Source organism: Muscardinus avellanarius (assembly GCF_963383645.1).
Source record: "Muscardinus avellanarius genome assembly, chromosome: 3".
NCBI lineage: Eukaryota > Metazoa > Chordata > Mammalia > Rodentia > Gliridae > Muscardinus > Muscardinus avellanarius.
Genome location: NC_137788.1, coordinates 111,681,120 through 111,704,791, shown reverse-complemented (window position 1 = coordinate 111,704,791; position 23,672 = coordinate 111,681,120). Strand labels below are relative to the sequence as shown.

Sequence of the window (23,672 nt, the reverse complement as noted above, 5' to 3'; positions counted from 1 at the left end):
TCAAGAAGGTGCATTCTGAGCAGCCCAGGCCTAATTCTTTTACCTCCTGAAGAGATATCGTGAAGCTAAAGAAAACATAAAGAAGACATGAATCTAAGAGCCGGGCGTGGTGGTGCACATTTGTCATCCCAGCATTCAGGAGGCTGAGACTGGAGGATCGTGGTTCACGGACAGCCTCAGCTATTTAGTGAGGCCCTTTGCAACTCAGTGAGACCCTGTTTCAAAATAAAGAATAAAAAAATAGAGCAGGGGGTGTAGCTCGGAGGTAGAATGCCCCTGGGTTTCATCCCCAGACCTGGGGAATAAAAAAGAAGAAGAAGACATGAATCTAAACAGGAAAGCATTCAGCTTGGCCCATTGATCCCTCCTCTGTCCTCCTCCAAAGTTCAGTAATGATGTCTACTGCACATACCAGTGACCTTAACTGCCCGATAACCAACTGCAGATCTCACCGATTCCTGGAACATTTGCTCCTGAGATATTTCAGAAGTCAATTGCTTATGGTCACTTGTGGCTTAAAAGCAAACTTTTGAGACTATATTTGCATCTCACACACTGATAAGGAAATTTAATATTTAAAATCACTCTGCTCCTCAAAACCTTCCCAAAGGCTGCTCAGAATATCAGTAGGCCCACTGGGACTGTGCATTGTCAGGTCTTCTTTCTCTAAATCTCTCCCGTTCTCCCAAATTCGTTGATCCACTGACCTTACTGCTATCGGGCTCTGCGGTTGGAATAGATCCAGGTGAAGATCTTTTCTATCCACACGTGGGATAGACAGCACATCTACACTGAGACAAACTTCCTGTGTTTTTCTGTTGTTTCTACGCTGAGTTCTCTATCTAAACCAAAGTTCTTTATCAACCAGTATATATAGATCTGACTCTCCCTGGTCAGTGTGTGTGTGTGTGTGTGTGTGTGTGTGTGTGTGTGTGTGTGTGTGGTGTTCCTCTTTCGGTCTCCCTCTGCATATGCGTATCTTTTTTCTGAACATAAATAAGTAGGCTCTTGGGAATTCTACAATCCATGTAGCAAAACAAACTCTTCATAATGACTTTGATTAGGAAGAACAGCTCCGGATGGTAACTAGAAGAACCCCAACCCCAGGGAACTCCAATTCTAAGGTGTAAATGAGGTAGCTTGGGAGCTACAGGCATCAACACAAAATTTCTTTTTCTTTCCTTCCTGGGTTGACTTTTTAATGAATCAAGATTCTTAAAAGCCCAAGATGCAGATTTGAGGGGTGTTGGTACAGTAGACCAGAGAAGTTTGATTTTATTGGAAACAAGGGAGGAGGAAGAGAAGTTTACATCCTACCTGTTTCTAAGCCATTTGGCTTCATTAGGTAAAAAAGAACCAGCCCTTTGCCTATTCTGTGCATTTCATGTTGAAGTGTTGGACTATTGGCTTGGCTAATAATGCCAGTTATCACTGTTCTGCTTTCTGAAAGGTCAGAACATTTTCCAGGAGAGAAAATGACAGGCAGGGAATTCTCCCAAAGTCTAAGACACTTAACAAGTGTTGTGTGCTACTCCTCTCAGGACGATTTCCATTCTGCTCTTCAACTTTCACTTAATTTGCCTTTAAGAGTTATGTTTTTCAGAGTAAGTTTAAATCACACATATTAATTATTTGAAGTGAAATAGCATTTCAATTCAATTCCCTTTCTTGGTATTCTTATAAACATACTCTTTAAGATTATTTTTAATTGACATTTGAAAACATTCGTATTTATCCTATTTATTTATTTATTTATTTGCGGTACTGAGGATGGAACCCAGGGCCATTCTACCTCCCACCTACACCCCCAGCTCTATTGTTTTGTCTTTTTATTTTTGAAACAGGGTCTCACTGAGTTGCAGAGGGCCTCACTAAGTAGCTGAGGCTGTCTATGAACAGCGATCCTCCCGTCTCTGCCTCCCAAATGCTGGGATTACGAGTGTGCGCCACCACACCCGGCTATTATTTATTCTTTTATATTTTCCTCCAGAACTTCTCAAGTAATTGTGCCTTCAGGCACTAAGATGTTCCATTCTGCCCTGTGATATGAAGTAAGCTCTTCTTCAAAAGTTAACGTTCCTTTTTTGAAAAGAACAAGCCGGGCGTGGTGGCACACGCTTGTGATCCCAGCACTTGGGAGGCTGAGACAGGAGGATCACACACATTCGAAGCCAGCCTCAACTACTTAGTGAGGCTCTCAGCAACTTAGTGAGACCCTGTTTCCAAATAAAATATAAAATAGGTCTGAGGGTATAGTCCAGAGGTAGAAAAGCCCCTGGGTTCCATCTCTAGTACTACCAAAAAAAAAAAAAAAAAATTAAAAAGAACAAATAGAAGCCTGAATGTGAGTTTTAGGAAAATCAGTTGTGTGTTATCCCTCATGGAGTATTATTGCATATACTAACTGACAGCTAGAAACATATTTTTTAAAGCTCATGTGTTCACATGGCAACTTCGACTTAATATTCAAGTTGTACTCAATCGACATTTTCCTTTCCTATCAGTTAAGATAGATTAAACGTCTGTTTGTTTCATCCCCAACTGCCAAGTGTTTCCCTGAAATTTTCTCTATGGTTCTTAAGTGGCTGAGCTGAGACTTGAAGGAGACCAGGGGGCTGCTCAGTGAAGAAAGTCTGGAGAGGGCAGGCTTCACAAAGGCATGATCCAGGCACACACGCTCAGCTTCAAAAACTGCTGCAGCCGCAGGGGTGCCTGGCAGGAGGGGAGAGGACTGGATTTGCCTATCTCCAGTTCCGTGAGCATCCGTGCTGAAGCTAGAGAGTTGGAGAGATGGAAAGCTTTGGGGTGGTATGAGTTCACTAACAGAGCGGAAGGAAATGATTTGAGGGACCAACAGCAACAGAATGGATAAAGCAAACGAATCCCCGTAAAGTCACTAAAAATAAGAAAACAGCTGGGAAGAAACTTTCCTATAGGAAGGAAGGAAAATCCAAAAAACATCCTCTCGTCCTCCCCCTTCCCTCCTTCCCTTCTTTGACTTTTGTTTCAGTGAGATATATTTCGGGGGGGCCTTGTCTTCAGGTTAAGAATTTTTTCCTTCTGCTCGGTCTAGTCTGTTGCTGAGCCTTTCAACTGCATTTCCAGTTTGACTCGCTGAGCTCTTCATTTTCAAGATTTCTGTTTGGTTCTTTCAAAAATTTCTCTCTCAGGACTCAAGAGGCGGCTGAGATAGGAGGATCATAGGTTCACAATCAGTCTCAAACTTAGTTTCAAAATATAAAATTGGGCTGGGAGTGTAGGTCGGAGATAGAATGCCCCTGAATTCATTCCTCAGTACCACACACAAAAACAATGTTTATCAGGCTTCTTTTCCACATCCTTTCCTCTGAAGTGTGCACCTAGAGAATTACTGTGTTCTTTTGTTGGTAATTTTTTGTGTTTGTGTGTGTGTTTGTGTTATACTTTTGTGGGTTTTTTTTGTTTTGTTTTTGTGTTTATTTTTGTTTTCTTCTTGTATGTGTTTGTTTTTTGTTTGTTTTGTGTTTTCGTGTGTGTGCGTTTGTGGGTTTTTGTTTTTGTGTATATTTTTGTTTTCTTCTTGTATGTGTTTGTTTTTCGTTTGTTTTGTGTTTTTGTGTGTGTATGTTATACTTTTGTGTGGGTTTTTTTTGTTTTTGTGTATATTTTTGTTTTCTTCTTGTATGCGTTTGGTTTTTGTTATGTATTTTCTTGTGTGTATTTGTGTGTGCGTGCGTGCATGTGTGTGCGTGCTCTTGTGCTTCTGTGTGTTTTGTATGCTTGTGCTTCTAGGTGGAGATGCACAGATCTTGCTCATCAGTTACTTCTACTTTTCTGGGGTGGCCTTCTCTTAGGAGGCAGCGTTCTTCTAAAGATGCATCTCGGGGTGTCTGTGTGACGTGTAACGCTTCCTTTGTTTCTCTCTGGGCTCTGTAGTGTAGCCATCGTGATTATGTTTTTAATATATCACTACCATAGCATTCATGACGAATGCCAGCAATCAGCAGCAAAAACAGCTAGCACTTCTTTGGTGCCTGCTGCGTGTTATGCAGTATTCTAAGCCTCACACAGTGCAAATCATTAAATATTCATACTAGCATATGAGGTCCTAATCTTACAGCATATCACTTTACATACATAGACGATGAAACCTGAGATGTAGAGAATTTAATTAGTAACTTGTGTAAGGTCACAAGTTAGTATGTGGTACCAGTGAAATGCAAACCTTAACTCTTCCACAGAGATCTTTTTCTTTTTACTATATTTTACAACCTATAGTTGTTAATTCTTCTATAATATAATGCTTAAGCGATAATGTTTACATAAAATAAAAAGTGTTCAAAAACACCGGGTCAGGTGGCGCACGCTTGTAATCCCTGTGCTTGGGAGGCAGAGACAGGAGGATTGTGCAAGTTTGAAGCCAGCCTTGATGGCTTAAGAGACCCTGTTTCCAAATTAAATATAAAAATAGGTCTGGGAGTGTAGCCCAGAGGTAGAAGGGCTTCCAGGAACCCCAGTACTACAAAAAAAAGTGTTCAAAAACATATACATATTTTAATATACTTTTATTGGTGCATTGAAATGATCTATCGCAACGAGGTTCAGGGTGTTAGAGACACACAGGCACACAGCATTGGGCGTGTCTCCATCAGCTCCCATCTCACAATCTTCCCTCCATGGGCACGATATTGGGATTGGCAGCGATAATTTTGCATATTTAAGTATTTTTTGTGGTACTGGGGATGGAACCCAAGGGCATTCTACCTCCAAGCTACACCCCCTGTCCTATTTTTTATTCTTTATTTTGAAACAGGGTCTCACTAAGTTGCGGAGGGCCTCACTAGGTAGCTGAGGCTGTCCGTGAACCACAATCCTCCGGTCTTAGCCTCCCAAATGCTGGGATTACACGTGTGTGCCACCACACCCGGCTCATATATATGTATTTTAATAGCATAATTGTCTTTTTATATTTTGTCCATCTGTGTAAGAGCAGGCAGGTAGTACACATTATTTTCATTAATGATCTATAAGCAAAATAAATATGTATAAACAAAATACATGAGAAGAAGAACTGGGATAAAGAGACACAAAATATTGTGACAGTTAGTACACATTATCTTCATTAATAATGTATAAACAGGCCGGGCATGATGGCGCATGCTTATAATCCCAGCATTTGGGAGGCAGAGACTGGAGGATCATGGTTTGCAGACATCCTCAGCTACTTAGTGAAGCCCTTTGCAACTCAGTGAAATCCAGTTTCAAAAATAAAAAGACTAAAAAATATAAAATATAGCTGGGGTGTAGCTCAAAGGTACAATGCCCCTGGGTTCCATCCCTGGTCCCACACACAACAAAATAATGTATAAACAAAATAGCGTATAAACAAAATACATGGAAAAAAGAGCCAGGATAAAGAGACACTAAATATTGCGACAGAGAATGGATTATATGCTAATCTTAAGGTTTGGTGTGTTAGATACTGTCCATAGCAAATGGCCCCTAGGTAAGAGCCTTAACTTGCAGGTACAGGACACATCTTGGAAGAGCAGAGAAGTTTCTTAATGGCAAGCTTCATGTCATTATTTCTCAAGCTGTAGATGATGGGGTTAAAAAAGGGAGCCAGTACGGCAAACATGAGCGCGATGGCTGCGTCCAAAATGGGCGGGAACGTGGCAGAAAAACGCAGGTACATGAGGGACACACTGCCGTAGAACATGAGAAAGACCCCCAGGTGGGCGGCGCAGGTGGAGAAAGCCTTCCGGCGGCCCTCGGCAGACGGCATCCTCAGGACCACTGAGATGATGCGTATATAAGAGGTGGTAATAATCAAGATAGAACAGATGATGGCCACAGCGTGGATCACATCCTCGATCAGAACCATGGATGTGTCCGTACAGGCCAAGTGCAGCACGGGCTCAAAGTCACAGAAGAGCTGATGGATCTGGTTGGGGCCACAGAAGGGCAGTGTGGAGATCCATGCAATCTCTGGGAGCAGCACCAGAAAGCCAAAGATGCAGGAGCCTGCACAGAGCTGGGCGCACAGCCGGGGAGTCATGATGGTTGGGTAGCGGAGAGGGTTACAGATGGCCACGTACCTGTCGATGGCCATGGTGGTCAGAAGGATGCCCTCAGAGTTCCCCAGGGAGTGAAAGAAGTACATCTGCAGGAGGCAGCCGGGCATCGAGATGGCCCTCCGCCTGCTGATGAGGTTGGAGAGGATTTTGGGAATCGTCGCGGTGGTATACCAGATCTCCAGAAATGAGAAAACACCGATGAAGTGGTACATGGGGTTGTGCAGCCGAGCATCCATCCTGACTGCAAAGACCACAGTGAGATTCCCCATCACAATGAACACGTAGATGACCAGCAACGGGGTGAAGAGGAGGCTGCCCTCTGCCAGCTGGGGGAAGCCAGAGAAGAGGAACTCTGTCACCATTGGGGTTTGGTTGCCTCCCACCATGATCTCGGCAACCTTGACCGCTAGTGGTACAAGACAGCTTACCTCCTGTAGGAAATGGAGAAAGACAGAGGCCTTGGCTAACGTAAGAGGCAATTGGAAATAGGCTTCGGGTCAGTCGTGAATTTCTCTCTGGTCATACGTTAAGAAAGAGATGTTCATTTAATAGCTGTTCTGTTTCCAGTACATCTGGGAGTTCATTGAATTCAGCAGTGTCTCTACATTCATAAGGCTTTGTATATTTTAAATGTTATATCTCTATTTATAACACAGATTCTGATATAACTTACATATATAGACAATATATGAAACATATCCATTTACATATACATATATACTTATGAGCTAAGTTAATATAAGTTAATACACAGATGTTGTGTTGCTAGAGATTGAACACAGAGACAATCTACCTTTGAGCTGCACTCTCAGCCCTATTTCATTTTTGTTTTACTTTATTTTATTTTATTTTTTGAGGCACTGAGGATGGAACCCAGGGGCATTCTACCTCTGAGCTACACCCCCAGCCCTATTTCTTATTCTTTATTTTGAAACAGGGTATCACTGAGTTGCAAAGGGCCTCACTAAGTAGCTGAGGCTGTCTGCAAACCACAGTCCTACTGTCTCAATCTCCCAAATGCTGGGATTACAAGTGTGCACCACCACACCCAGCTTATTTTTTTTATTTCAAAACAGGGTTGCTGAGGAACTTGCTAATTTTCTGAGACTGGCCTTTATCCTGTGATCCTCCTGTCTCACACTCCTTGATACTGGGATAAAAATGTGCACCTCCACACTGGGCTTACAGAACTTGTATTCTATGAAAGGATACAAATTAAAAAAAAACTATCAAGAATGTTGTGTTTATAAACTGCATTAACTAAATAAAATAGTATAAAAGGGGTGCTGATAAAATGTTCTTTGATAATGATTCTCAAAGTTATTTTGATCTGCACCTAGATGGGATTCTCTAGTGATGTTTGGCTGCAGAAAAGGTAAAAGTTTAGTTCTCTTCTTGTTTATATAATTAATGTGAAGCTGTGTCCATAGTTTTCTGAATATTATAAGTTTCTAAAATGTTACTCTTTTATTATATCATACTGTGCCTTTGAGTGTAGCTAGAGAAGAGAGTTAAGGTTTTTAGGTACAAATACCAAGGTGAAGACTTGGTAGGAAAATATATTCTTAGCAGCAGAAGTAAAACAAAACAAAATCAATCTAGGCAGAAATTGAGCATGAAGGGACCAGTGAGAAACTTAAAATAGAAGATTTTGGATCTTTTTTAAAAACCAGGATCTCAAATGATCAGTTCACCAGAGGTATTGAAAAGAAGTAGAGATTCTTAGCAATCCCCCATTCATATTATTTATACCCCAATGCAGGCCATAAGGACTGAAAAAGTAACGAGAGCCAAAACGTGGTAATTAGTGCAATTTAAGACTCTTTCTACCAAAAAAGACAAGTTAATACATTTTAAAAAGGCAAAAAAATAGAGGATTCACAGTAACCAAGTTCTAGACTCAATACAGCTAAAGAAATTAAAGCAGTCTAGTAGTTTCAAAAGAATAGTCACATACATACATCAGTGGAAAGAAAGAATGAGTGAATAGATTCCACACACATGGTCAGGCAAACCAAGAGAAAAAGAGAAGCTTTAGCAAGTCATACTGTAACAAACTGGGCACAAATATACTGCAAAAAATTTGTACAATATTAAAAAACTAACAAGAAGTAAATATTGCAAAAGATTAATATATATTGCAAAAGATTTGAATAAACATCTCACCAAAGAAGACAGAGATATCAAATTAGTGTATAAAAACATATACCCAACAACATCAGTTGCTGTTGGGGATATCTAAGTTAAAAACACAGTGAGATATATTGTCATTTCACATTGAAACTATAGATGAGCAAATAAGGCGACCTCACCGAGGGAGATGGGTGGGAGGAATAAGGAAATTACATATGTCCATGATGTCCATTCACAAACATATCAAAGTCAATCACTAAGCCACACATGAGGAGGGAGGGGGAGGGAGGGGAGGGAATGGGGCGGGAATCGGGGAAGGGCTAAATGAGCGATGTGTTCAGTACGCCTCTGCCATCTTGCACCCCATTAAGATGTATGGCTACAATGCACCGATAAAAATAAAAAAAATCACAGTGAGATACATTATCATTTCACATTGATAAGAAGGATTATTAAAATTAAGAAAAACATTTAATCATACTAATTCCTGAGAAGAACTCAGAGGCACTGGCACTCATATCCATTGCTGGTAGAAATCTAGAATGTTCCAGCCATTCTGAATGGAGCTCGGCAGTTGAGGTTAAACACATACCTGCCATTGGAGCAGCAGCTCCATACCCAGGCATTGACCCAAGGGCTCTGCTCACCTCAGGACCTGTAGGAAAACACTTATGAAGTGTTCATTTGTAAAACTGGGAGCAATCTCTACCACAGCCAACTGGTAAATAGATAAGCGGGTTTCATTCATGCAATGGATTACAACTCAACAAGAAAAACAAATGAGCTGCCGGTACGCAAAAACAGCATACACAAATCTGGTGCAAGGTCTGGTGCAAGAAGCCCAAGGCTCCTTACTGTAGGATTCTAATATATGACAGGACAGCAGTAATAGTGGTGGTCAGGCGGGGTGGGGGGGAGAGGGGGGGCTGAGGGAGAGCTGTCTGTTTTCAAGGGCATGATGAGGGAATTGGGGGAGTGGGCTGCAAGCAGTGGTCTCATTTGTTCTCTTGATTTTGCTGCCAGTGTCAAGATCTGAGTGTTGCACCCAGCACATTCTGCAGAGTGGAATGAGCCTCATGTCTGTGCTGATCCACTTCCCCCTCAACCTTTCTTTCCTGGAGAAAATGAAAATGGGAGGATCCACTTTCACCACTTGAAGACAGTTTCCCCCCACTCTAATTCAGCCTGGGGCTTTTACATGCCTTTGTCCTGTTCTTTGCCTCACACCAGGACCCTTAACACCTAGATCTCCTAGTGGTGAAGCAAAGGCTCGTCTCCACTGACCAATCTGGGCCCCCTGAGCCAGCCGCCGCACCAGTCATTGTGGGAAGATGGGAGAGGAGAGTGGACACTATCTCTGGTTTAACTTCATAGCATCAGAAAGACTTCACTCTCAGCTTCGTGTGTGTGTGTGTGTGTGTGTGTGTGTGTGTGTGTGTGTTATACTGGAGATTGGAGCCAGGGATATTCTAACTCTGAGCTATACCTTATCCCTATTTTATTTCCTATTTTGAAACAGGGACATGCTAAGTTGATAAGGCTGGCCTCAAGGCTGTGCTCCTCCCCTCTCAGCTTCCCCAGTACTGGGATGACAGGTGTGAGCCACAATGCCTAGTAGTATTAACTTTTTTTTTTTGCAACTTCAAAAATAATATGCAATATTTATTCAGATGGTCATCTCTGTTACTTTTTTTTGGGGGGGTGTTCTTGTGGCTTTAACTGGCTGCTCTGACCCCTGGTAACTCAATATTCTCTTTCGATTCTACCGAGCCCCTGAACTACACACATGAAGAGATTAAAGCAAGAGGCAGAGATTTATGTTCTGTCCATTTGCAAATCAGGAAGGCAACCACACTAGCGATACCTGAAAATTGGAAATTGAGTCAGGGTTATTGTTTAATTATGCTTTGGGCATTTCTATTTATTTCCCCAAAGTGATTGGTATTAGCCAATCAGTTAACATAGTTTAATAGAATCAGGATGCCTGTGTTTTAGCAAAATCAATGATCTATTTTACAGAGTTTAATACACCCCTTAGAAGTTTATCTGTTGGAGACTAGAAAGAGAGAAATAAACTGACCCAAATCCTGCTGAGAAGAAGAAAAGTACAAACAGGAATTTCTGTTAAAGACCCTGGAGACAATTTGAAGCAACAGGTTTCTTTGATATATTTAGCTGCTAATGATTACAATAATGAGCTTACTGGTTATATTTATTTGACTGGGACTTAAAACCAGTATACAGAGTAGTGTCTTCCTGGGTTTTAATTTAATCTAGAAAAATCCAAGGGCATTAAAAGCAGAACTTACCAGTGGGAGTGAGTGGTTTTCCACCTGTCATGCCCCCCAGTGAAGTATCTCTGATTTCTAATTTGACAAGTGTGTCTCCTCCCCCTGAGACCAATCCCATCTAGCCACTCATACTGTCTCACATATGCCACCAAATATTGTCATTTAATGCAGAAGGAGTACTGGCTAAGTGTCCTTCTCTCTTTACCTAGTACACAGTTTCCTTTCTGGACACAGGACAAGCCTACCCAGCTGTGCATACTCTTCCCTTACCTCCAGCGGGGACGGTGAGGGCCCTTCCCTCTCCCGGCTTTACACAGCTCATGTGCTCTGGCTCAGCAGAAAAGACGGTTATATCTGTTTCCAAAGGCTTCTTGGGAGTTTACTGAGATATTTTCTTATGATAACTAGGGAAAACAGCTACTTCATTTCCCTATGGCTTAATTAGTGGAAATCTCTGATCTTTCATGCTTAAGTTCCTCTCACTGCTAAGAACTCCAAGAGTTTTGGCAAAGCACGTGCCTCCGTTGATAGGTTTGCTCAGAACTAACAGGTTACATGGATACACACTTTTTTTGGGAAGAATTGCTTGTAGTAGGATTAAGATTTTTTTTTTTTAAATTCAAGGCCTGTTTAGGTCCCCTGAAGAAGACATAATTTTCATTGCAATAAAACCATAGATGATATAAAAGGCTATGAATCAAGGCCACTACTCCCCTGTTTTAGCCCACGCATACATTAGTTTCAACTGTTCCAATGTGGATTTTAGCATAACATGAAGACATTGGTAATCTTTCTTATGCTGTTATTGGTGCAATGTAATTATACAGCACAACAAGATTCAAAGCAATAGAAACATACATGTACACATCACTTGGTGTATTTTCCTCCATACAAAAAAAAAATGACACAGTAAAAATTCTTCCCTGGACCCCTGCTCTTTGCAGGGGAGTTGACACTTCTTTGGATCTCAGTCGCCTCCCCTGAGTCCCTTTGTGACTTTGCCAATGTAACAGAAGAATTTGTGCATCCATTGGGGTGGGGGTTAGTCCTCCGGAGGTTAGTGATCAAGGACTAGAATAACCATCCCTGGGTTTCAGCCCAAATTGCCCACCAGTGAAATTATGAGATAGTTTCTTCTTGAGGTCATTAACTGGGTGGCTTGTTTCATAGCAAAAGATGACTGTCAAGGTCTCTTAAACTATCCTGTTTACCTCCACTTTTATTCTTTTTTTTTTTTTTTTTTTTGGATGGTACTGGGGTTCCTGGAAGCCCTTCTACCTCCGGACTACATTCCCAGGCCTATTTTATACTTTTTTATTTGGAAACAGGGTCTCTTAACGCCAGCGCGGCTGGCTTCGAACCTGTACGATCCTCCTGTCTCCGCCTCCCAAGCGCAGGGATTACAAGCATGCACCACCACGCCTGGCTACCTTCACTTTTATTTTAATGCAGCCTACCATTCATATCACATGAAGAATGTTATTTTAAGACTATTATGTGCCACTTAAGCCTCCTCAGTGTCCTCCCTTGTAGGTTGGGTTAAACCCTGATATTTTATACTCTGACCTGCAAGTTCAGCATCATGAGCCCGCACTCCCACCTCGTGAATTACTCAAACCGCCTCATTGGCACATGCCTATGTCTGGTTCCTATAAGGCGCTCAGCACTTTTTAACCTCAGAACCGTTACAAGCATGATTTATGGTACACATTTCCCTGATTGGTTCCTTCTCCGTCTTCAAGCCTCAACTTGCTTCATCAAAGATGTCTTCTGCATCACATACTTCTAATTGATACCCATCTACACTAATTCCTTTGATTCACATTACAAAATTACTCTAGAAAGGATTATGACATTCCCTTGTGTACATATCCCATAGTTTTTATAATCTATTCATCTGTTGATGGACATTTCAGCTGGTTCCATAGTTTGGCAATTGTGAATTGTGCAGCTATAAACATAGATGTGCATGCATTACTCTGGTAGTTTGGTTTCCATTTTAGGGGGATAAATAACCAGGAGTGGTTGTTGGATCAAATGATAGGTTCATTCCCATTCTTTTGAGGATCCTCCACACTATTTTCCAAAGTGGTTAGACTAGCATGCAGTCCCATCAACAATGTATTAAAGTTTCTACCTCTCCACATCCTGGCCAGCATTTCTTGTTATTTGTGTGTTTAATGATTGCCCTTCTAATTGGGGGTTAAGTGAAATCTTACGGTAGTTTGATTTGCATCCCTCTGCTTGCTAATGATGTTGAACATTTTTTCATACATTTATTTTTCATTTGTTTTTCTTTTGTGAAGTGTTTTTAGTTCACTTCCTCATTTTTTAATTGGGTTCTTTGTTTTCTTAGCTGTGAGTTTCTTGAGTTCTCTGTATATTCTAGATACTAATCTCTTGATTGATTGCTATTAGTAGGTTTAAATTTTCTATATCTTCTTGATTAGACCTAGAAGGTTGTATGTGTCTAGAAATTTGTCAGTTTCTTGTAGGTTTTCCATTTTGTTGGAGTATCGTTTTTCAAAGTAGTTTCTGATAATCCTCTGGATTTCTATGCTATCTGTGGTAATATTATCTTTTCATCTCTTATTTTAGTAATTTAGGTTGATTCTCGGTTTCTTTTAGTTATGTTGGCTAATGGTCTATCTTGTTTATATTTTCCAGAAACCAGTTTTTTGTTGACTTTTTTGTTGTTGTTCTCTACTTCATTGATTTCTGCTCTGATTTTAATAATTTCTTGTATTCTACTGGCTTTGGAGTTAGACTGTTCCTGGTTTTCAAGAGTTTTTAGGTGTGTCCTTAGGTTATTTATTTGGTGATTTTCTATTCTTCTTATGTGGGTACTCAGTGTCATGAATTTTCTTTGTAATCCTTAGATAGGAGAGGGTGATGGCAGAGACTCAGGTCAGGATGGAGAGTGCATGGATCACATCTTCAACCAGAATCACGGATGTGTCTGTACAGCCCAAGCATAGCACAGGATTTAAGTCACAGAAGAGCTGGTGAATTTGGTGGGGGCCATGGAAGGGCAGGGTAGAGAGCCACACAATCTCAGGCAGTCACATAAGGAAGCCAAAGACACAGGAGCCAGTGGACAGCTGGATGCAGAGCCGAGGGGTCATAATGATGGTGTAGCTCAGGGGGTGGCAGATGGTCACATGCCTGTCGATGTCCGTCACTGTGAGCACCAGGCCTTCCATGACCCCAAGGGAGTGGGAAAAAAAATAAAACATCTGCAGGAGGCAGCAGCGAACGGGATGGACTTCTGTTCGCTGAACAAGTTGGAGAGCATTTTGGGGATGGTGACCGTGGTATACCAAATCTCTAGAAAGGAGAAGATGCTGATGAAACTGTACATGGGGTTGTGGAGGCGGACGTTGAGTCGCACCGCCAAGAAGATCACAGAATTCCCCACAAAAAAGAACACATAATTGAGATCAAAGGACCAAGAAACAAAAGGCTGCCTTGCCTGGGCTGAGGGAACTCAGCAGGGTAGAGTTCAGTCACCAGGTCCAGTTCTCATCCATGTGATCACTGGCTCCCTCTGTTGGCAGGTAGAGTAAAATGTGTCAGAATTCTAGTAATACTCAAAGAACACATAATAGAAGCTTATTTTTTTTTTAATCAGCTGAAGCCACCTAAATGTTAGGTGAATTAAATAAGTAACATAATGCCAGCTGTTTTGCAAATAAAGTGATCCCGTCAAGTTCCCAAGCGCTGCTTAGTAATTGCATCTCAAGCTGTCAACTCTTATGTTAGGTAAGCAAATGTTTGTCTATTTTGACATATAAATTGGTGCAGACTCTCCCAAGAGGCGATTTAGCAATCTTTACTGAGAGCTTTAAGACTGCTCAGAACTGGCCTTTCACCACATAGCCTAAGCAACTATTTAATATGTCAGGATGATGTACAAAGATATCCATTAGAATGTCTCTGTAACATTAAATTTGAAGCAATTTAAATAAGTATTTTTTATTTTTTGAGATTAAATATTGAGTACATACAATAAATGGCAACCATAAACCCCTCTGTGGTTAAGAATCAGATCATTTTATTTTATTTATTATTATTATTATTATTATTATTATTATTATTATTATTATTTTGCGGGTCTGGGGATGGAACCCAGGGGCATTTGAGATCCGAGCTACACCCCCTGCCCTATTTTTTATTCTTTATTTTGAAACCGGGTCTCACTGAGTTGCAGAGGGCCTCACTAAGTAGCTGAGGCTGTCTGCGAACCGCGATCCTCCAGGTCTCAGCCTCCCGAATGCTGGGATTACAAGCGTGCGCCACCACGCCCGGCTCCATTTTATTTTTAATGTACTTTTATTGGTGCATTGTAATTAAACACACCGTGAGGTTCAATCTGATAGAAACACACATGCACGCAGAACTTGGTGTGATTCTCTCTGTACATCACCCCGCTGCTCCTTCTACCTCCCCAGTCAGGGCTCATGTTGCTCAGGGTAGAGTTTGGTAATGATACCTTGTTAACTGCACCTCTCCCCCCAATCTTGTTTATCTTGCTTTTTTTTTTTGTGGTACAAGAGATAGAATCCAGGGCCATTCTACCTCCGAGCTACACCCCCAGCCCTATTTTTTATTCTGTATTTTGAAACAGGGTCTCAGTTGCAGAGGGCCTAACTAAGTAGCTGAGGCTTTCCGTGAATGGCAATCCTCCCGTCTCAGCCTCCCAAATGCTGGGATGACAAGCGTGCGCCAACACACCCAGCTCTCTTGCTTTTTATAGACACACACACAAAAAAATGTTAAATATTATGTTGGAGAAAATAAATATGAGGGAAAAATCTCTCTTTTGTATTTTATAAAAACCTCTACTTTCAAAATAGAAGTTCTGCCGGGAACCGTAACTCAGTCCTCGGGAGGCTGAGACAGGAGGATCTCAGGTTGGTGGCTAGCTTCGGCAACTTAGTGAGAGTCTGTTTCAAAATAAAACAACAAAATAGGGCTTAGAGTGTAGCTCAGAGGTAGAAGGCCCCTGGATTCCATCCTTAGTACCACAATAAATAAATAAATAAATAAATAATAAATAAATGCAGAGGTTCAAGCTAGAATAAAAATAGGAAACAGAAGATTTAAGTGAAATGAAGGAAATACCAGTTGAATAGTGGAAGGGGACTGGGGGAAGATGTGGGGAAAGGAAGAACAGAGGTGGAAGGAGGAAAGAGTTCAAATAAGCCTAAAGCCATACACGACCAATTTCGCTCACATGTCTGGGGAAGGAGTGGGATTTGCAGGGAAGCGGAGTGAGACCTGGGAGGAACTGGGTCAAGTGCTGTGTGCGTGTGTTTTTCTATCACTTAGAACCTCACGATGACATTTTATATATGACTTAGTTACAGTGCAGCCATAAAGGTACGAAACGCAGAGTTCGCGCCCAGTGGTCTCCGCCCTCTGGCCTCCTGTGTGGCTCCTCTCACCTGGACTCATCTTTCTCGATTTGCTTTTCTCCCAGTCACTGTCATTCCGGACCGGAGGGACATTTCTTAAGTGCAAAGTGGTCATTCTGCTCCCTGTAAACCTCATGCAGGCGGGGCTCTCAAAGGCCTCCAGGTCAAGCCTGAACTTGTAGGCATGACAAATCATGCAAATGTATATTTTTAAATAACTTTGACATCCCCATACCTTTGAGTTTATGATCCCAGATATGTTTCCTGTCCTGGCAGAAAATAATGCTCTTATAATTGTTCTGGTTCCCTTGTTTAGAGATGGTGGGAAAATAAATATAGAAACTACAGTTTTTTTTTTTTTTTTGTAGCTCAGTGAGACCCTGTTTCGAAATAAAGAACAAAAAATTAGGCCTGGGGGTACTTTTTTTCTTTTTTGGTACTGAGCATTGAACCCCAAGGGCATTCTCCCTCTGAGCTACACTTCAGCCCTTTTATTTATTATTTTAAAACAGAGTCTCCCTAAGTTGCTGAACCTCTGATCCTCCTATCTCAGTCTCCCGAGTACTAGGATTATGGGTGTACGTCACCGCAACTGACTTTATCTTGGATTTATAATTCGCAAGTCTTTTAATGAACCATTTTAGAATGTCTTAAGAATATGTTTATTCATTGATTGACCCTCCACAGTCTATACAGAAGCCGTCATGACTAAAATGAAAGGTAAACTTTCGCATTACATCCCCGGAAGAATCTATATTAAAAAATGGCAGGGAAAAAAAAAGCAAGAACCCCCAAGCTAACCATGTGAATGTTTTTAAGCATATACATTGATTCTAAAGGGATCAAATGAGATGTGTATTTAAAAACCTCTAAATTATAATCATGCATTTATGTTTATCTAATGATATACATCCATCACCAGGGCTGGGCATTGCATTGTAGAGCTGAGTGGGAAGCTGTGTTTCATACACTCCAGAGCCCTGTATCCCCCCATCCCCACCCCAGTCTCTTCTGAGCAGCATGGCTATTTGGTTGTAGATCCAGCTTCCTGCTTCATTAGGAGGAATAAGACTCTCAGGCCCCGGAGCACCGTCGAGACCCGGCCCTGGGGAACGTCTCATCACGTGGATGATTTTCTCCTAATTTGTCCCTTAGAGGCAAGAGTGGGATGCACCGTGTTGCTGTAGATGTTGCAACATCTCAAGAGAAAGTTGGAGAAACGATGATGGCTCCTTTCTGACTAGTCCCCAAGAGGTTTCAGAGACATCTATATCCCCATCAACAAAGGGAAGGGTCAGGCGGAAGCAGGGATTGTGAAGAGTGCTTCCATGGTCCCGGCAGGGTGAGTGCCGCAGAGGGCTCCAACAGCCAGGACTTCTGACTCCACTTCTCCTGTGCCTGCCCACGACTTCCCTTATTTTTTCCAAAATTAGTATTTAGATAGAGACAGTGTGTGGTTTATTCTCCTGAAAGCTCTATTATTAGTCTCAGACGTTTTATCTACAAATACTGAGACTCTTCTCAAAGAAAGATATGTGTAAGCAAATACAGATCCTATGATCAGCTTACTTAACTGATCTCAGAAAGGCAGAAAGCAAGTCCCAATGACAACCACATTCCCAGCTCTAGAGAGTCCCTCATCTCTGGTCTTCCCTTCACAGATGGTGCCGTGGATGACCAGCAGGAATCAGACAGTGGTGACTGAGTTTCTTTTCTCTACATTCCCACATCTGTACGAGGGTGGCCTCTTGTTCTTTGTCCCCTTACTTCTGGTCTACGGATTCATCGTGATGGGGAACCTGGTCATCGTCATGGCGGTGCGGTTGGATGTGGCCCTGCACAGTCCCAAGTATTTCTTCATCAGTGTGCTCTCCTTCCTGGAGATCTGGTATACTACCACCACCATCCCCAAGATGCTGGCTAGCCTGGTCAGCGAGCAGAAGACCATCTCCCTGGCCGGCTGCCTCCTGCAGATGTATTTTTTCCACTCCCTAGGGATCACGGAAGGCTGCGTCCTGACAGCGATGGCCGTAGACAGATACGTTGCCATCTGCCACCCCCTGCGCTACCCGCTCATCATGACTCCCAGGCTTTGCATACAGCTGACAGCCGGGTCCTGCCTCTGTGGCTTCCTCCTGGTGCTGCCAGAGATTGTGTGGATCTCCACTCTGCCTTTCTGCGGGTCCAACCAGATCCACCAGATCTTCTGCGACTTCACACCCGTACTGAGCTTGGCCTGCACAGACACGTCCCTGGTGGTCATCGTGGACGCCATCCACGCCGTGGAGATCCTGGCCTCCTTCCTGGTCATTGCTCTGTCCTACCTCCGGATCATCGCGGTCATTCTGAAGATGCCCTCGGCCGAGGGTCGTCGCAAGGCCTTCTCCACCTGCGCTGCCCACCTTGCCGTGTTCTTGCTGTTTTTTGGCAGCGTGGCCGTGATGTATTTGCGATTCTCGGCTACCTACTCAGTGTTCTGGGACACAGTGACTGCCGTCACTTTTGTGATCCTCGCTCCCTTCCTCAACCCCATCATTTACAGCCTGAGAAACAAGGACATGAAAAATGCCATTGGAAGGCTCTTCCAGAAGGCAGCCAACGGGGCTGGGAGGTAGATCCAGATCCCGAGCTCCGGGCACTATTTCTTGTCTGCTCCCTGGTTATGCAATTTCTCTCTGGCCACAACCTCTTGGACTATACTTAGAGGTAGGAATGAGGAACTGCTACCTCCAGGCCAGGGCCGACACCCGGGCAGTCTCTTGGCATCTGTGGGCACCAGGCTTTGATAGCTGGAAGTGACTCCTCTTGCTTTCCAGCATGAGGTGGCGTCTTCCTCATGCTCCTTCGTGGCCCCTTGTCTCTCTTCTGTGATTCTACCTCCTGGCGAGGCCAGAGAGCAAAAGGGAGAAGGCTCAGCAGACATATGGGTCTGAAAATTGCTGCTGTAATCTTTCTCTCCTCTACCAACAAGCCCCCATCGTTCAGCATGAAGTTTCCTGAAGCGAGAAAGACAATTCTGCGCTTTTACCGATGCAAACCACGAACTCAATTCACTCACCGTGAACCATCTTAAACCCTAAAGGGTTTTCATGAAAACTAGTAGCATGAGTAGTCTGCTGTAAGTCTCTTCATTTCACAGTACTCTTTAAAGGATTTTTTTTCTGCATGAATCCTCTTAGAATTCAAAAGACCCTGAAGTAAATCCATTGGACTTCACCATTATTTATTTTGACTTATTTATTGGCTTATTTATTTGGTGGTACTGGTGATTGAACTCAGAGGTGTTCTACCTCTAAGCTACACCTTCAACCCTAATTTTTTTATTTTATTTGAAACAAGTTCTCTAAGTTGCTGAGGGCCATGCTCAGTTGCTGAAGCTGGCTGTAAACCTGTGATCTTTCTGTCTCAACCTTTCAGGTTGACTGAGCTTACAGGCATGCACTACCATGCCTGCCTGACTTCATTCTTTTTATGGCTGAGTGTGTGTGTGTGTGTGTGTGTGTGTGTGTGTGTGTGTATAGCAGCTCTTTTTAAAATTCATCTATAGATAAACAGTTCTGTTGACTGTATATCTCAGCTCTTGTAACTATAGCTTTGGTAAGGAGAGTACAGATATTTCTTCAACATGATTTCCTTTCTTTTGGATACATTCCCAGTAGTGATATTGCTCGGTCATATGATATTTCTACTTTTGTACCTAGTGGACTCTCCACACTGAGTTCCATAACAGCTGTACTAATTTATACCCCAAGTCGCCATGGATAACCGCTCCCCTTCTCCACATCTCCATATCATTTTTTTTTATTTCTGGTATTTTTTATAGTAGCCATTCTTACTGGAGTGAGAGGTTGCTTTCTGGTTTTAATTTGAAAAAAAGTTAAAAGAACTTTCCAAGAAATATTTGCCTATACCAGGATCTATGTTTCTTCTTACCATCATTTTTTTCAGGGTTTTTTTTTTTTTTTTTTCGATACTGGGGATGGAACCCAGGGGCATTCTACCTCTGAGCTACACCCTCAGCTCTATTTTTTATTCCTTATTTGGAAACGGGATCTCACTGAGTTGCAAAGGGCCTCACTAAGTAGCGGAGGCTGTCTGCAAACTGCGATCCTCCTGTCCCGGCCTCCCGAATGCCTGGATGACAAGCGTGCGTACCACGCCCGGCTCTTTTCAACTTTTAGTATACTTCCTTTGGTGTATCACAAGCACACGTCCCGTTGAGGCTCAGATGATAGAAGTGTACACGCACACACCGGGCAAAAACAATTATTTGAGTATCTCGATTTTATTCCCTTTTATAGATAGCATTCAAAGTTTTGTATGTTGAATAGGGACTAGCATTTGTTTTTGTGAAATATTTTCCCTTTCAAAAATCTAAAATCCTGGGGATGGGATGTAGCTCAGTGGTAAAGCGCTTGCGTGGCAAGTGAACTGCCCTGGGTTCAATCCCCAGTCCAAAAACACACACAAAAAAAACCCTTTAGAAATCTTAAATCCTGTTTTCTTGCTTTATTCTATTTTTTATTTTATATACTTTTATTAGTCCACTGTAGTCTCACATCATAATAATTTAGAGTAAGAGAGGAACATACGTGCACACAGCACTTGGTGGGCTTCCCCCAGCTCCCTCCCTGCTCCTCCTTTTCCCCTTAAACAATATTGAGATTGGCATTTTTTTTTTCTGTGCTGGGAATGGAACCTCAAGCCCTAATTTTTATTCTTTATTTTGAAACAGGGTCTCACTGAGTTGCAAAAGGCCTCACTAAGTATCTGAGGCTTTCCACAAATCACGATCCTCCTGTCTCAGCCTCCCAAAGTCTGGGATTACAAGCATGCGCCACCACACCCAGCTGGAATTGTTAATTTCACATATGTACATATGTCAATGGAACTGTTTCCTTCATGAAGTCTCCCTTCCCTGCCATCACCCAGGCCTAAAGCCCCTCCAACACTACACTGGAGTCTCTCCTCCATCACCTGAAGCCCCTCTTGTAACCCTATTACTTCCTACCTTTCACTCTGAGAGGAAACATATGACTTCACTTTCTGTGACTGGCTCATCTCATTCAACATAATGTTCTCCATGTCTGTCTGTTTTCCTACAATGACATAATTTTGTTTTTCTTTTATGCTGAGTAGAATTTCATTGTATGCATAGCCCATAATTTTGCAATCTATTCATCTGCTGATGGACATCTGAGTTGGTTCCATAATTTGGCTAGTATGATTTCTGCTGCTATACACGTGGATATGTATGTCACTATAATATTCTTTTTCTTTTTTACTCCCAGACCTATTTTATATTTTATTTGGAAACACGGTCTCACTAAGTTGCTGAGAAACTCACTAAGTAGCTGAGGCTGACTTTGAACCTGCATGATCCTCCTGTCTCAGCCACTCAAGTGTGGGAATTACAAGCATGCTTGGCCACCATGCCTGGCATCACTATAATATTCTGACTTCAGTCCCTTTGGAGAGATACCCAGGCGTAGTCTAGCTGGATCCTATGGTGGATCCATTCCTATTTTTCTGAGGAATCTCCACATTGATCTACATAGTAGCTGTACAAATTTGCAATGCTATCAATAATGTATAAAAGTCCTTGTTTCCCCACATCCTTTCCATTGTTTTAAACATATGCAGCAAAAAAAAAAAAATTAGCACTCTGGGCACACACTTCTTCTTTAAAGAGACATTTTTTCAGGTACTTCATGGGTTTTCTGGCTATACATGCCCTGATATTCTGGGATGTTTCACCGGTGTTCTTAAAATGAACATGGAGATTTGAACTTCTTGATTTACATGATTTTGTGGGATTGTCTGCATCAAGATAGTTAGCAAACCATTTTCAAAACTCATGTCAGGACACTTTCAAGTCTAGGTCATTAAATTTAGGAGTTTAGACTGTGACACTCAGTGTTACTCTTGAGAGATAATTTTTGTTTCTTATCATTTTGAGCTATATTTTTTCTTTGACGTAGTGTTATTTTTACTTTGCTTAGTTGGTCATCTGGTGGACTTTGTCCCTTTTCTGCTTCTAGTATCTATATTTTGCTTATTCTTTGTGTCTTATTTTTTAAGTATTTTCTCTAGTACTGGCTTTTTGGTCATTAATTCTTACAGTTTGTGCTCATCTTGGAAGGTTTTATTTCTACATCAATTTTGAAATATATGTTTACTGGGTATAGCAATCTTGGTTGGAAGTTTCTTTTCCCCCCCAGATTTGTAATACATCATAATAGCCCCTCCTAGCTTTTATAATTTGAGTTGAGAAGTTTGCAGTGATCCCTATTTGTTTTGCTCCTGAATATCACCTATTCTTTTGTTCTTGATTCATTTAGGATTCTATCTTTGACTTCTATGTTAATCATTTTATTATGTCGTGTGAAGAAGTTTTTCTTTGATCTTGTTTTATTAGAGTTCTACACATCTCCTGTATTTTTAATTTTTGGAAAATACTCTGATATTATTTCTCTGAAGAAGTTTTTAATGCCCTTAGTTTGTGCTTCTAGACCCCTTTTAAATTTCCTGTGTCCCTAAACTAGGTCATTTCAAATTATCACAGATTTCTTAAATGAATATTCTGGTCAAGTTTTCATATTGTCTTTTTTTTTTTGTGGTACTGAGGATGGAACCCAGGGGCATTCTACCTTCATGCTACACTCCCAGCCCTATGTTTTATTCTTTATTTGAAAACAGGGTCTCACTAAGTTGTGGAGGGGCTCACTAAGTATCTGAGGCTGGTCGTAAACCTGGATCTTCCTGTCTCAGCCTCCCAAATGCTGGGATTACAAGTGTGTGCCACCACTCCTGGCTCATATTGTCTTTTCTATATAATAGACTGTTTCATCAGTTTTGAATGAGCTATCTTCTAAGACTGAGATTCTATTTTCCATGTGATCTATTCTGCCAGTGATGGTTTCTGTTGAGAACTTTATTTCATTTATTGTCTCCTTTATATTTTGCATGGCTTCTTTTGATTCTTATTTAGGGATTTTCTTTTTCTTTGTTTCCTTCTTTTTTGTATATAGTACTAGGAATTGAACCCAGGGATTTTTTACCTCCAAGTTATGATACTCAATATATTCTGATATTTTGCTTTGAAACAGGGTCTTGCTAGGCTACTGAGAATCTCACTAAGCTATTAAGGCTAGTATCCTCCATGGAATATGGAATCCTGTTTTATTCTCCCAAGTCCTGAGATTAAAGGCACCATGTCCAGCCTCAATTTTTTATTTATATGTTCTTTCATATCCTGTATGTTTGCTCTTCATTTCATATATTTAAAAAAATTTATTGGTGCATTGTAGTCATAAATATTAAAGGGGTAATATTTATAAATATGGTAGAGGTATACATGCACACATGACCCATTTATTTCTTCCCCAATTCATACCCCATTTCCATCCCCTCTTTTAATTTTATATAGAAAACTAAAATTCTGAATTATTTTGACATTTGCTGAACCTCTGTATTGGTGATTTCCATTGCTCTGAATTTATGGGAGTATATTGTTTTCTCATCGGGTTTTCTTATGTTTTCAGAATTTTTAGGTTTGGATATCTGCTGCATCTTCTTTCTTTTGTATAAGAGTTCTATGTCTATTCATTATCCCATTATAATAAGTTCTGTGATGGGAGTATATACTTGCCTCAGTGAATCTGTCTTATATAATAAAAATTTTTAGATAATCCCCCAGGATCTCTTTAACAGGATATAGTACTTAGCCATGGCCAGAAGCAGAAATCTCTGATTGTGTAGTCTTCCCTCTCTCT

At 41.5% G+C, this 23,672-nt stretch overlaps 2 protein-coding genes and 1 pseudogene across 3 annotated transcripts; 1 reads left to right on the top strand and 2 right to left on the bottom strand.

Moving 5' to 3' along the window:
* Positions 1 to 5,494: 5,494 nt before the first annotated feature.
* Positions 5,495 to 6,442, bottom strand: LOC308260589 (olfactory receptor 6K3-like; the record flags this gene model as incomplete). The annotated part of the gene is made up of 1 exon (XM_080691978.1): positions 5,495 to 6,442. The coding sequence occupies one exon, from the start codon at positions 6,440 to 6,442 to the stop codon at positions 5,495 to 5,497; it is 948 nt and encodes a 315-aa protein (XP_080548104.1).
* Positions 6,443 to 13,383: 6,941 nt separating this feature from the next.
* LOC308260241 (olfactory receptor 6K3-like) lies at positions 13,384 to 16,093 on the bottom strand (annotated as a pseudogene). Its single transcript has 2 exons — positions 15,928 to 16,093; positions 13,384 to 13,957 (listed from the first exon to the last, which is right to left on the bottom strand). The product of its transcript is annotated as an olfactory receptor 6K3-like (transcript).
* Positions 16,094 to 17,558: 1,465 nt separating this feature from the next.
* On the top strand, positions 17,559 to 18,512 carry OR6K6 (olfactory receptor family 6 subfamily K member 6; the record flags this gene model as incomplete). The annotated part of the gene is made up of 1 exon (XM_080691550.1): positions 17,559 to 18,512. The coding sequence occupies one exon, from the start codon at positions 17,559 to 17,561 to the stop codon at positions 18,510 to 18,512; it is 954 nt and encodes a 317-aa protein (XP_080547676.1).
* Positions 18,513 to 23,672: the final 5,160 nt, after the last annotated feature.